General features: G+C 50.0%; 2 protein-coding genes across 2 annotated transcripts in view; both read left to right on the top strand.

Annotated features, from left to right (window-relative positions):
- Window positions 1–4,020: 4,020 nt before the first annotated feature.
- NCMAP (non-compact myelin associated protein) lies at window positions 4,021–7,902 on the top strand. Its single transcript, XM_018081316.3, has 4 exons — window positions 4,021–4,175; window positions 5,959–6,053; window positions 6,201–6,285; window positions 7,253–7,902. The coding sequence occupies exons 2-4, from the start codon at window positions 5,969–5,971 to the stop codon at window positions 7,386–7,388; spliced, it is 306 nt and encodes a 101-aa protein (XP_017936805.1). The 5' UTR covers window positions 4,021–4,175; window positions 5,959–5,968; the 3' UTR covers window positions 7,389–7,902.
- Window positions 7,903–11,613: 3,711 nt separating this feature from the next.
- Window positions 11,614–14,403, top strand: part of SRRM1 (serine and arginine repetitive matrix 1) — an 18,033-nt gene continuing 15,243 nt past the window's right edge. The window contains 2 exon segments of the mRNA XM_029963008.1: window positions 11,614–11,706; window positions 14,165–14,254. The gene's annotated coding sequence lies outside the window, so the exon portion shown is untranslated.

The raw sequence follows: 14,403 nt of genomic DNA, 5'->3' as shown, positions 1-14,403 counted from the left end.
CCCTCCCTCCTGCTGTGGAGCATTTATGGGGTTTGCCTGGAGTAAAGCAGATGCTCTGGTGGAAAATGGCAGGTGAGAGAGGATTTCCCCAACCTCCTGAGCTGCTCCAGCTGCTCGGGAAATGGCAGATCCAGAGCCTGGGAAGCACTTCTGCAAACACATTGCTGACTCTGCAGTGTTGTTTTTTTTTTTTAAAACTCTCTCCTCCAGCAATCTGAAAAGCTGTGGGGAATTTTCCAGGGCACTGTCAGGGCCTTTTCTAGGTGGTTACATGCTCCAAGCAGGGTTGACTTTCCGCTGTGAGAAATGTCCTCATGGATGTTTTTGTGCTTTATTTGTCCAGAACTTGCCACCAACAGGCACTTGGCTGGAACTTCTTTGAACAGCAGAGATAAACTATTGGGTGGTGGGATTTGGGGGTGCTTGGCACGATGCCACTGACCCCTGCCAGGCTCTAACTGAGGGCTCAGCTCGGATTAATCCTCTTGCTTTCCGTTTGAGTGCCCACACTGATGGTCTCCAACATTTGTCCCCTTGAGTCTCACTGACCATCCCCCAGGAGCCCTTCCCGCCTTGAGAGATTCCTACAGGTGCCTGGAGGCATTTTTCTCCTCTCTGAATCAGTTTTTTTCTCTGGGTAATGTTTAACTGCTGATTACACGTCCTTCCCTCCCGTGCCCCCCACCTGATGAGCATTCCCAGGAACTCTCCCAGAGCGTGGGATGTGAGCAATGGGCAGAACCACCTTGCTGCAAGCAAAAAAGTCTGGGTTGTGTCATGGTTTTGGGGCTCCTGTGTCATGTTTTGGGGCTCCTGTGATGCTTTGTACCTGCTCTAACCACCATCACCTTCACAGGCATGAGTGCAGGTGGATTTTCTTCCCCCGTTGCTGTGGTGGGTCTTGTAACCCACCAGACCCCGTTTTTCATTCCCAAATCCCAGGTTAATTGTGCTGCAGGCACTGGTGGGAGCTGCTGCTCACAGATATGGTTCTGTGAATCTCTTTGAGCAGGGAATGATCTCCCAGCTCCTGCTGAGTCTGGATGAGCTGGGAATCAGCCTCGGGCCTTGTTCTGTACAGGGAATTCTCTCCCTCCTGGTGACTTCCCTGACTGAATTGTCTGCTCATGAGCTGCCTCCAGCACAGGAGCTGCATTTCTGGGATGTGCTGGTGTATCCAAACCCATCTGGTAGTGTGGAAGTGCCTCCAATCCCTTCCAGAAGGCACAGGACTTGCTGCAGGGGGGGTGTATCCCAGATTTCCAGATGAGCAGCCGTGATCTGAGCTACTGAATCTGTGCAGGGGTGACTGAACCCTTAAGGATTCCTAAGGAATATGGCTGGAGACACGGCTCAGTGTTGTTGGACAGGAATCTCTTCTCCCCAAAACAGATCATTGCATCTTCTCCTCTTTGTTATAGTGAGTTGGACCCCATGAGAGTTCCCATTTGCCAGCTCTTGGTTACACCACTTGGAGTTGGTTAATTTGGTGCCTGTGTGTAGAGTCATAGGCTAAAAATGTAGAATGAGAGCTTTCTAATAATCATTTCAAAAAGCTGCCAACAAAAGACAACCTCTAGCATTTCTTTCAGGAATAAGCTTCAAATTTGCTCCCAGCTCTCTCTTGATGTATCATCTGTGCAGTGCATGTAAATGGGAATTTGGGTTTAAAATCTTATTCCATTTCCTCTTCATGAATTATTTTGGACCTAAATAATGAAGTAATTCCACCTCCTGCAAATGCAGCCACGGGACCAAATGATTTATTGCAAATGTCTTTTAAGGACCTCACTAAGTAACCACAGCAGGTTAAACAGACCCTTTTTCTCTTGGATGATGTATTAGTTTGAAAAATTCGGGTCTGTTTGGCATTTCTGGATGGGGAGGGGGTTTTATGCATCCCAGCTTCCTGCCTGGAAGCTCAGACAAGCAGTAAATCCTGCCTGGGTCCAGGGTGGGAAGCTCTAGGTGACACATATGATATTTGTCAGGGGGAAAAGGGGTGATTTGGGCTGTTTAAAAGGCACAAAAATTAAGAACAGGCATCTGAGCCCAGCCCAGCAGCCCCCCCTGGGCAGTTCTGTGCCCAGGCCCTGAGCTGCAGGAGCTCCAGCAGGGTGGTGGTGCTTGCTGGGGTTTTTTTCCATTCTAACTTCAAACCCTGGTTCTGTTGGATATTTCACAAGCCTTCTGATCCCAGTGTGCCTCAGATCCTGGCCTGTAACCAGTGGGAAAATACCTCTGGCTTGTTTTGCTTCCACATCCTGGCTTGCCTGCATGGGCAGCCCTACCCTGAAGGGTCTGGGGTGGTTTTTTAGGGTCTGAATGCACTTTGGTGCACATGGTGGAGTTGCTGTCGTTCCCATGAATAAGTCCATTCACCCAGAGGGAGAGGGAAAATGTGTGTGGCCCAGAATTTTAACGCAAAAAAAAAGAGGATTAGAACTGGGAAATGTGCAGTTCACAGCCTCGTTCAGGCACTGCTCCTGGGCAAGTCAGGGACAAAAGTCTGTTGGGTTCATATTCCCAGGTGTGGCTCTGGAAATGAGGGGGTTTCTCCCCAGGGATTTGGGGAGAATCAGCTCCTGTCACCTGTGTGAGCTGAGGGGTTTGAGCCCCTCTCACCACACGAGCCAGGGAGGGTGACTGAGCTCCCCTCCTTGGTGCTGCTGCTGCACAGAGCTGCTGCAGTTTGCAGAAAACTTTCTCTGGCCTGGCAAGGAAATGGAAAGCTTTTAATGTGTGTTTTAACAACAGCTGAACCTGGGGAGCTCGTGCCAGACCCCGAGACAAGCACACGAAGGTGCTGCTCTGACGTGGGGGCACGAAGGGGCTCGCACAGACAGGGGTTGTTCCCTTGAGGCCACAGCTCTGCCCCAGCTGCCCCCCAGCAGTTGGAACTCGGGGTTGCTTTCCCTCCTTCCTCCCTCTTTAGAGCCCCTCAGGGTGGATCTGGGCACATTCAGGTCCCACTGAAGCACGTGGTGTTTTTATCTCAGTCTGAAATCCCAATCCCTGCTGATGTTCCCAGTGATGCTGGGAAGGTGCTGGATGCAAACCCCACCTTTTTCTAGGTGGCCAAGCACTGAATTTGGGTGCATTCCTCACCAGCACCTGCCTTCCCTGGCAGGGAGTTGGTTCTCCAAGCCCAGCTCTCCTGGATAAAGACTCAAACAGAGTCCTCTGTTCCCTGTCCCCCCTCTCCTGTAATCGTGCAGGAGCTGCTGATGGGTGAGCTCTGATCCCCAGCCCCTCCTGAAGGAGCAGGGGGGCCCCCCCAGCTGAAATTGGGCAGGGCAGGGGGGGCAGGAGGGCTGTACCACCGGGGGCATCGCTCCCACGGGCCAAAACAACCCACACACTGTGTCTGCCAAGGTGTTTTACATGGAAACGGGCCCGAGGCTGAACTTTATGGAAACATTTGCAGCTCTGTAAAACGACCAGCAGTGTGAGCCTCCACCCCCAGGCTGGGTGAGTTAGAGGCTCTCAAAGGCCAGGCAGGTGTGTGTGCACAGGGGGAAGTGCAGCAGTGTGTCATGGAGAAGGAATGTCCTGTGATTGCTGTATCAAAGTCCATTTCTCCTCCCCTGCTGAACGGCTTTTGTCCAGCACTCCAGACTTTCCATGTGCTTTCCCATACAGAGTGGGGGCCAGGCTGCAATGCCCCAAAAGCAGTGGGTTCCCAGGGATTTTGCTAGGCTTTGCTGGGTCCCTGAGTCTTGCAGCAGGGGCTTGGTCAGGTGGAACCTGCTGATTCACGGGGCAGGGACTTGCTGCAGGTAAAGGACAGGCCCCTCCTGCCCTGGCTGGAGACACAGACCTTGGAGACACAGGCCTTGGACCTCTTGACTTGCTGCACCATTGAGAAAAACCCTGACCTGATGCATTTTTCCAATTGTTTGTTCCCACCCTGGCAGATCAATTAATCCTTTTCGTAAACAGGAGGTTTCACTGACAATAAAAATCCTTTGGGTTTGGGTGACTCATGCACAAACAGCTCAACCCTTCTCAAGGTGGTTTGAACCAGGTGGAAGGTAGGAAGCAGGAGTATTACATGACCTAATATCAAACTATTCAGCCTTCTTTATTTGGGGGTTTTTATTTTAGCAGCCAGAGGAGGGGCAGAACACTCCTGTGAGCCTGGGGTTTGAGCTCTTGTGGTCAGGAGCCACAAGGTGACAGTTGGGTGTGTTTTTTTCTGAATTTTGCCCGTGCCCAGCTTTCCCCAGCCTGCAGAGGGACGGAGAGGCTCTTCAGCCTTTGCTGCCAGTGTACAACCCCCATCCCCACAGTTCTGAGTGCTGGGGAGGGGCAGGGACAGCTCTTCCCTGAGCTCTGGTACCTCTCAGGTGCCCCCAGGTGTGTGTGAACCCTTTCCCTGTGCTGCACCACAAGGCTGGGCAAGCTCTGAACACAAAATATTTCCGTGTTGAAAGATGTGCAGCTGCTGTTCGTGCTGCTGAATTAACGTGGCCTGGGCTGAACAAAGGCATCATTCAGCCAGAGGAGAAGGACCCAGTCACAGGCTCAGGACAGAGTTATTTTGGGGGTTTAGATTAAAAGAAGAAACCCAGACTTTTTACCTTTGGGGGATTGAAGTATTTGGTGAAATGGAGCTTGCAGTCCTGATCCCACATCCCCAGGCAAACCCTGACTGCTTCCCTTCCTGCTGGTCCTTGATCCCTCTCATTCCTGCCACGGAGCCTCCCAAGGACACACCGTGTGTTGACTCAGCTGGTGCCCTCCCCAGACAACCCCCTGCCTGTCCCTGTCCATCCCACTGTGTCCTCCTGCCTCCCAAATCTGTGCCTGCCACCCTGTGTGGTGTTGGGTAGAGGCTGCTTTGCAGAAACCTTTGGGAAAGCCTCAGCAGGGGGAAGGGAGGGCAGGCTGCCTGTCAGATTCCCAGTTATTTTTCTTACCAGCTGATTTCCATCCCCTGAATTATTCCTGGCTGTCGTGTGTCTTGTGCTGTGCAAAATTACCTGCACCAAGAACATGCCACAATATCCCAGTGGAGTATAACAGAGCCCTGCCTGGTTGTACTGGGAAGCATCTGAAATGGGAAACTCAATTCCATATGGAGTGTTGAAGAATAATGTACTTTTCAAAGGATAGCTGGAGTGGAGCTGGGAGCTGAAGTGGTTCCAGAGGGCTGTTGGAAGTGGTGCTCACACCTCCCTCAGGCTGAAGGAGCCCTTTAATGGCTCAGGTTACCAGGTGCACTGAGAAAACATTTGGAAAAGGCTTATAAAGCCAGTAAACATCCAGACTGCTTTTTCTAGATCTAGTTTTACTCAAACCCAGGAACAGGCATATTTTCAGCTGTCCACTTGGAAGCTTGTCCACTTCCAACAACAGAGTTGAGGTGACAGCAGGGTGAGGGAGGTGCTGGGCTGAACTCACACCAACCCTCTGTCACAGCAGTGACCCTGTCCTGGGATGGCTCTTGTTTGCCATGGAACTTCTGGAGCTTCAAATCAGGCTTCCTCACATGGGATGAATGAAACTACTCTAAATTCTATTTTAGAATGGAGTTTTTAAACCTTTCTGTGCTGACTTTTCCCCTTCCCTCAAGACACGTTGCTGAATTCTGGGTGCAGAATCCCCCACACTTGTATCTCAGCCTGAGATGATAATCTAAAAATCCTAAAGCTTTTAAAATACCCATTATTCCAAACAGCAATGGTACACAGCAACAATGCACTGTTGTGTTTATGTCTTATTTTATCCTTTTAATACCGAACAGGGGATATTTTAAAACAAACTGCTCAAGATTGGGGCGAAATTTCCATTCCAGATTTTCACCACAGTGAAAACATTAAGAACCCCAGCTCAGTGAACCCTGACTTAGTAGGTTCTGACCCTTTACTGGACAGTTGCCTAATCACCACTGTCAAACTTGGGTTGATATTTCATTAGTGTTTTATGAGCTCACTGCCCTGTTTCCCCCTGCAGCTGAATCAAGATGACGACGGCCACGCCACTGAGCAACAACACCCAGCTCTCAGGGAACGTGACCACAAAGTCTCAAGAACAAAGTCTCTACCAAAGTAAGAAAAGGAATGGGCTGGTGGCTTTTTTTTTATTTTATTATTTTATTTTTTAAGTGGACCTTTGTTCTTACCAAACTTCAAAGAGTACGGTGACAACTTTGTAAATAAGGGGTTGTTTTTTCCCCTCCCCTGTTTCCCTCCCAGGTTCTGGAGCAATAGTTGCTGCCATCGTGGTAGGGGTGATCATCATTTTTACAGTGGTTCTGCTCACCTTGAAAACATACAACAGGTAGGTGGCCAAGTTCTGTGTTCATCAAAATGGACCAAAGTCCCCTCTCTCAGCCAGCAGAGCACTTCAGGATTTGTTGTTGACAGTTTCCAGAAGAATCTAAACCTCAGTGTGCTGCTGGAAGTGTCCTGATTCTCCCAGTCAGTGCTCTGTGACTGGGTTGTTAGGAAGCAGAATTCCTTCATGGGGAAGCTCTTTTTAGGGATTCCTGTGGATGCAGGGAAGGTCTGAGCGTGCAGCAAAGCTGCCAGAGGGGAGCTTGATTTCTCACTTCTCATGCTCTGGAAGCACTGACTTGCCACTTGGTTCCTTTGGGATGAAATTAAAAAAAGAAATTGAAAAAAAAATTCAAAAAAGAACATTAAATTGCTGGGTGAACTGGCAAGTGTTGTGTTTGTTCTGAGCCACACAGCAGACTGCAGATACTATAAAGAGTTTTAAACAGGCTTAATCCTGCTAAGTGCCTGTGCCACAGGCAGTCTTTAGGATTCCCATGGTCTGCAATAGCAAATGGGAGTGTCAGTAGTTTGTTCCCTTTCCATGTGTGATGACTTTGCAGCGTGTCATGTTGCTCATTCCGGGTGCTTTCTGACCAAAGTGGCTGGGGAGCTCAGAACTTTGAGGTTTTTTCTTCTTTGTTATCATTTGGTTCATTGACAGCTGCTGTTATTGCTGGTGCTGAGCCCCTTCCTCCAGGCCCAGGGAATGACATGGATTAAATTCCATGTTTTCCATCAGTCACGTTGTTTTCCTGAATAAACTTCCCAGGCCGTGGGTTTGCTCTGAATCCTTAACAGCCCATCAGGGTTCGGCTGTAGCTCTGCACTCCCTCTGTTGATTCTTTGGGATGAAATCCTGGCTTTTACTGACTTTCAAATAACTGTACAATGTAACCTGGCTCTGGGGGAACCTCCCCAGCCCTCCCAGGGGAGCACCGACCCCGCTGACGGTCCCGTTCCCTCTGCAGGCGCATGCGGGTGAGGCGGGAGCTGGAACCCAAACCCCCCAAGGCAGCGATGCCACCTCCTCTGGGGCACAACAGCCTGTGCCAGCCCCCCACGGTGACCTTCATCCCTGTGGACATCCACCTGCACGACAGGTAACCGGGAACACTCGTCCTCCCCGCAGCAAGAGGTGGAACTGTCGCTCACACGGACCTGGGGCTCCTCAGCAAAGCTTTTGGAACAACAACAGGCTGTTGTTTTGCCTTTGGATTGTAATTAATCCTGATTTCTCTCTTTGAGAGGAAAAATGAGAGGTCTGGACACTCTTCCTGTGGCTGAAATCAGCTGGTGGAGGCACAGGAATCATCAGAGCCCGGGGTGTGGGGAGAGCGGATGAAGTGAGAAGGCGCCAGCTCAGATTTTGTGGAGCTTTTGCTGGCTCAGAGTTGAACTTTCTCTGCCCTGCTGGTAAACAGGAAGAGAAATCTGGACGTGCCACAACTCAGGTGGGACCTGGGTTTGTTGTGAATTACATGGCACAGGTTTGTGGTGTGTTTTACACACGATGGATGGCACAGGAAGCATCAGAATTGTATTTATCGTTACCCACCTGTCGTGTTTCTAAGCCCACATGTGTATGGGTTGAGATAAAAGGGTACTTTTTATTTGCAAGTATGTTTAAACTATTTCTATAAACCATGTAACTCTCCATTTCCAAAGGAGCTTGGGTGTCTGAGGGTTTTCACTCTCGAGAATCGCTTCAGGTCCGGGGCTGGAGCTGCCTGAGAATGTTTTGTCTTGCACAAAATGTGAGTTCTTTAATTGGAAAAATAACCCTGGAAATAGGAGGAATAATCTTTTATAAAGCAAGTGAGGCTTTGCAGAGCCCCAGTGTGCCACTCACCCCCTGCAAGGCTTTGTTCTCTGGTGCAGTCCGGGCTCCAACTATTTTTAGAAATTTTTTTATCCTAGAAAGGAACTGAGAAAAACGATGTTGTTTTGTGAGTGTGATGGTTGTGGGTGTACAGCAATGCCACAAAGGAATTCCCAGGGATATTCACAGCCCACTGAGTGGGAACACAGAGCAGCATTGTCAATCAGTGGCTGATTGTCTGAGGGTGTGTCAGAGCAGCCCCCAATGGGCTGACAGAGGCAGGAAGGAGTTTAGGAAGGAGTTGAGGAGTTAAACCTTGTCTTAAAGGGAAGGACATGAGGCTCTGGGGAACAGCTCCACTCCCTGACACAAATTTTATGGAATCACTCACTGGAATGGCTGGACAGAGGGAGAAGTTCCTGCTGTCTGACTGAACTGATCAGAGAACCTCCAGCTTTAGAGCTTTTTGTCCTGCAGCTTCTTCCCAACACGTCACCAACAGGTACATCCCTGAATCCCCCCGTCCTCAGGGGAGGGTGGGGAGGGACTGGGGGGCAACTTGATCTATTTTTTATATATTTTTTCCAAGAAGCCACCTCTTGAACAGGTCACTTTTACTAACTGGTGGTTTGTTGGTTTGGGGTTTGGTTTTTGTTTTTGGTTTTTTTGTGCAGAAACTAAATTCAATCACTTTGCAATATTTTTTTTTTTTTTGCCTGAAACTGGAGCAGGGTTTGAATTCCAAGCTAAATATTGAGACAGCTGCTTGTGAAGTTTCTGAATCTCGCTGTAAATATTTTACTTGTCCTAGTTCTCTTATTTTTTGTGGCAGGGGTGATTGATTTAATCATTCAGAAGGGACAGCAGATGCAAATCTAATTTTTTTCCTAAAAAATATGAAGGAGTTGACCTTGTGTTGCTATCTCTGATCAGCTAAGGATGTTCTCTGGGCATGTATTGAAACCAAGACCTTTAGGAAAGATAAGCCCCATCCCACTGTTATGTTCAACATCACCAGCCAGCCCTACTTCTAGCAAATTTTGTTTACTTTCCATTTACTTCATTTCAAACCACTGAAGTTCACGAGCAGAATAAGCAGAGCTACTGTGAGCAACTCTGCTTTTGTAGAATTGCTGTTCCTGGCAGGAGAGTCACTGCTTTGGCCTCACCAGCATTTGCTCAATCGAGAAAATTCCAATCCCAGGGAAAATTTGCCTCGTATTGGCCCATCCTGGGAGGCCCCCACCATCCCCTCCTGGCAGCTTGTGCTGAGCAAGCAAAATCACCTTCCTAAGAAACAAAAAAAACCCTGTATTTCCACTTGTGTAATTTGCTGTGGATTTAAGTTTTCCAGGAACAATCCCACGCTCTCCCTGTGCTGCCTCAGTGCTGACTCGACCTGCCCCATCTGGGCTCCCTGATTCCACTCCCAAAGGCCCAGATTTTGGGAAAACCCCCCTTTCAGCTGCCCCTGCTGCTCTCCTGCCCCCAGGGGAACCAGCTGGTTAAAGAAACACTGAAAAGTGTGGAGAGAACAGGCAGTGTGAGTGCAACACTTTAATCGTGATCCACACAAGACTCGCTGGAGATTATCCATGAAACTCTGCAAATTAACAAGATTTGGGCACTCGTGGCCCCAGTGCCTTTCTCCCTGGGAGGAACAAGCAACATTTCCAGCCCCTTGCTCTGTGCTTTGGTTCAGCAGCGACAACGAGGACATTGGGGCCGCAGGGCAGAGGAAAAAATATCACCACAAGTTTTTTCGATGGTCAGAGTTAAGAGCTGGTCTTGCAAGAATCAGTGGTGGGGTTTTTTTTTTGCTCCTAAAAGTCTTCTGGAGTACCTTCAGCAGGTCGGGTCCTTCAGTCTCACAGCTGGCACTTCAAGAGATGCAAATACGCTGGTAAAATGTTTAATTTTGCACTGCTGGGTAAGTCCCGACCCCAAAACTCCTGCAGGGCGGCAGCTCTCACCCCTCACCTTCATCCTCACACCCCAGCAGAGAGCACGGAGCTCCACCTAGTGTCCTCCTCCCTCCCGGCCGCCTGGAACTCGCCTTTCCCAACAAAACCACAAAGCAATTCCAAGTTTAGCTGACAACTGAATTCCTGACACCACCTTGACCCCCATCCCAGTCCTCCTTCCCCTCAATCCACCGTGCTGGAGCAGCTGAGCCCAGAACTCCTCCAGCTTTGGCCGTGCAAAGCACAGATCATGGCAGGTCTAAGCAGAAAAAAATACAAGAATGTTCTTTGGGTTTTATTCCCGAGTCCCATAACAATTTATCTCCCAAAAACACAACCATAAACCCACGTGTCTCTCACATGGCTGCTGCTGAAGCAGGAAGTAGCTGTGGTGCTTTGAGTAGCAATTTATTTTATTTATTAATTATTATTAATAATTTTTTATTTAAAGCAAACTATCCTTATTAAAGATGAAGGACATAGGAGTTACTCTTGGATAAAACCCAAGGCTGTCACTGTGGGTAAATTTGTATTGACCTCAGTGAGGTGTAACTTTACTCCCACATCTTTCAGCAGGTCACATTTGTGTGACCTGCACCAGTCACACCAGTTTGTGCTGGCACCAGTCACACCAGTTTGCTGTCCTGGACACTGATGCCTGAGGTGTGGGGAGAGAACTCTCACAGCAGTGTCTCTGTCCAGTTTTGGGCTCCTCAGGACAAGAAGGACAAGGAGGTGCTGAGGAGGGTCCAGTGGAGGCTGCAGAGATGATTTGGGGTCTGGAGCATCTCTGGGATGAGAGACACCACGAGAGCTGGGCCTGGTCAGTCTGGAGGAGGGAAGGTTGAGAGGGGACCCATAAATCCGTACAAATATCTCATCAATCCACACAGATATCTCCAAGGGGTGTCACAGGATGGTCCCAGATTCTTTTCAATGGTGCCCAATGACAGGACGAGAAGTAATGGACATAAAGCAAAACATAACAAGTTCCACCTCAACATGAGGCAGAACTTCTTTCCGTGGAGGTGGTAGAGGCTGCCCAGGGAGGGCGTGGAGTCTCCCTCTCTGGAGACATTCCAGACCCACCTGGGCGCGTTCCTGTGTCACCTGCTCCAGGGACCCTGCCTCTGACTGTGTGATCTCCAGATGCCTTTCAACCCAACCATTCCGCATTCTGTGACGGCTGCAGAGCCCCGTTTTCCGTCGCGAACCCCCCGCCGTGTCGGTCCGGGGGCTTGTTCCCGCGGGCCGAGCCGCTGCGCCCTCACGAACCGTCCGCCGCCATGCTGCGCGGGTAGTCACGGGCCCCGCGAGGGCACGCGAGATCTCGCGAGACTCCGGCGTCGCAACCAGCGCGCGTGTCAACATCTCGCGAGAGCAGGAGTCACAGACATTCACACACGCAGCACCCCCGGCGCGCGCGCGGCGCCGCGGAACGCCTTCTGATTGCCCCGTCGACCCTCCAACCAATGGGCAGGCGGCTTGTGGCCCGCCCCTTCCCTCGCGCTCTCCCTCCCCGCCCCTTCTTCCTCCCCCGGCGCGGCTGGGGGGCGCGCGGTGCACGCCGGGACGGCAGCGCGCTGCCCGCGGCCGGGAGGAGGCGGAGGAGCCAAGATGGACGCCGGGTTCTTCCGGCGTAAGTGCGGGGCCCCCGCGAGGCCTGAGGGCGGCTGCGCTGCGGCCGCCGCCACGGGCGCGGGGAGGGGACAGGCGAGCCCGCTGCGTGAGCGCGCTGGGGCCGCGCTGCTTCCGCGCGCGGCCGAGCACCCTCCCCCCCCTCCTCCTCCCCGCGCCCTGCGCAGGCTCCTCGCGCGCGGAGAAAATGGCGGCGGCGCGGCCCGGGCGGGAGCGTGAGGGGAGCGGCGGGCGGAGGAAAGAATCGGGGCTGAGAGGATCCTCGCCGGCAGGATTGTCGCTGGGAGGACTCTCCTTCCAGCGGGGAAGCTCCTTGGCCGTCCCCGGTCTCAGGGCCCGACCCACGCGGGGCCGTGTCACGGCTGCGACCCCCAAGCCCCCCGGACTGTGGGAGGGGGGACCGGGCCGGGAGGCCGCGGGGAGCGAGCCCCGCTCTGCGCTGACCACATTCTGCTGTGTCCGCGTTCGAAGCGACCAAACAAACCTGCCCCTTTTTTTTTTTTTTTTTTTTAGAGAGGGATTTTTAAGGTTGTTAAGTGTATTCATGGCAAAACGAAGTTATGCCTTATTCTTAACTTTGATATCTTATTTTAATCATTGAGTTTTGTCTCTCCATTGCAGCTATGCTGCATTTTCTGCAGAGGCCATTAAACCTGCCTGGGTTTAATGCCTCCTTCTTTTCAGCTTTTTCTTCCATTGGAACGACCTTAGTTTTGGTTTTCTCTGGTAATTTTGAAAGCCAGTTTAAATTTTCAAGATTCATTCACTTGTTCTTTTCAATTTCTGCAACTAGGAGGCTTTCAAAACATGGCACACACATAACCCTTCCCTCCATTCAGTTTTCTCCATTGAGAAAAATAACTACGAGTTAAATCTGCACTTGTTCCAGCGCAGTTGTTACAAAGTTTGCAAACCAAGTGGTTGTAATTGACAGCACAATTACTGGGGCTGAAAACACTGAATTAGAAATCTAACATTCTTTTAAACTGGCCTGTGAAGGTGATGTTTTATAGAAGCAGAAGCAACGTGGCACTGAACTGGGGCTGTGAACAGTGTTCTGGCTTTAGTCTGGGTCCTGGAGGAACCAAAGTTCTTGTGAAATGACACAAGTGCAGCAGAGCAGCAGTTTGGACTCCCTGTCTCAAGAAAGCTCCTATTAATAGTTCTTTCAGTTCTTCACACGTGTGTGAAGTTTCAGTGCAAACTGTTTTGTCTCTGTGTTTAAATTCCTGTAACCCTTCTATTCTGTCCCTTTGGTTCCCTTTGCCTCTTACCTGTGTTAGAAACAGGGTACAAAAAACTTCCTTTCTGGGTTGTGAAAGAATTGAAAAAAAAAAACAAAACCCAAAAAGAACATTGAATTGCTGGGTGAACTGGCAAGTGCTGTGTTTGTTCTGAGCCACACAGCAGACTGCAGATACTATAAAGAGTTTTAAACAGGCTTAATCCTGTTAAGTGCCTGTGCCACAGGCAGTCTTTAGGATTCCCATGGTCTGCAATAGCAAATGGGAATGTCAGGAGTTTGTTCCCTTTCCATGTGTGTTGACTTTGCAGCATGTCATGTTGCTCATTCCAGGTGCTTTCTGACCAAAGTGGTTGAAGAGCTTAGAATTTCGAGTTTTTTTCTTCTTTGTTATCATTTGGTTCATTGACAGCTGCTGTTATTGCTGGTGCTGAGCCCCTTCCTCCAGGCCCAGGGAATGGCATGGATTAAATTCCATGTTTTCCATCAGTCACGTTGTTTTCCTGAATAAACTTCCCAGGCTGTGGGTTTGTTCTGAATCTTTTAACAGCCCATCAGGGTTTGGCTGTAGCTCTGCACTTCCTCTTATTCCTGTCTGGTTCTGTTGACTTCTCTACAAGTAAGTTTTCCAGAACTGAACTTCCAGGCCTTTCCCTTCCAAATGAATTAACCTGCAGTGTCTGTCCATGCAAGTGGAATGAGTTGGTCAACTTTTAACAGAGGAGGATCAATAAAAGAGTATTCTTTGTACCCTTCTGGCTCCCAGGGGGGTGGTTTGCCCCAGACAAGTCACCCAGAGGTTTCAGAGATAATCACTGTAAGCAAATAGGACATTTCTGTTCCTGGAATGAGGAAAAAGACTTTATTCCTTTTGGGAAGTTTGTGCATTCCAGCACAAACCCTTTTCCTGGCAGTTTGAGACTCCTGTACTTTAATTTGTGAGCAGTTTTCCGGGGGGGGGTTATGACTGAGGTGTCACTGTGGGGCTCAGCAGCTGCCCACCTCAAACCCCTGAGCAGCAGGGAAAGGCTGTTGTGCTGAACACACCTGGAAAGGCTTATTTTGCCTGAAATAATTAAAAAAAAAAAAAAAGAGGACTTACAGGATGGCTTCACTGGTGCTGCTGTGCTCTATCCAGTGCAGATATGTGGGGAAATAATCCTTGGAGAGTGGTTGAATGTCCTACAGGCTGAACCTGTTGTTTCCTGTGCTCCAGGGAACCAGTGCAGAGCAGGACAATCGCTTCAGCAACAAGCAGAAGAAGCTGTTGAAGCAGCTGAAATTTGCAGAATGCTTAGAAAAGAAGGTAAGTGAGATGGGAAGTAAGACACACCAAGCCAAGAGGTTTTTCAGTGGATGAATTGGGTATCAGGTGGAACATATGGGAGGGTGAGGAATGTCTTCCCTAAAACCACCCCGGAGGATATTGGAGCGTCAGAGACAGAGCAGTGCTGT

The sequence above is a fragment of the Manacus vitellinus genome, unplaced genomic scaffold (genome assembly GCF_001715985.3).
Source record: "Manacus vitellinus isolate BGI_N305 unplaced genomic scaffold, ASM171598v3 scaffold_52_pilon, whole genome shotgun sequence".
NCBI classification, from domain to species: Eukaryota; Metazoa; Chordata; class Aves; order Passeriformes; family Pipridae; genus Manacus; species Manacus vitellinus.
This window is presented reverse-complemented; position numbering and strand designations above follow the sequence as displayed.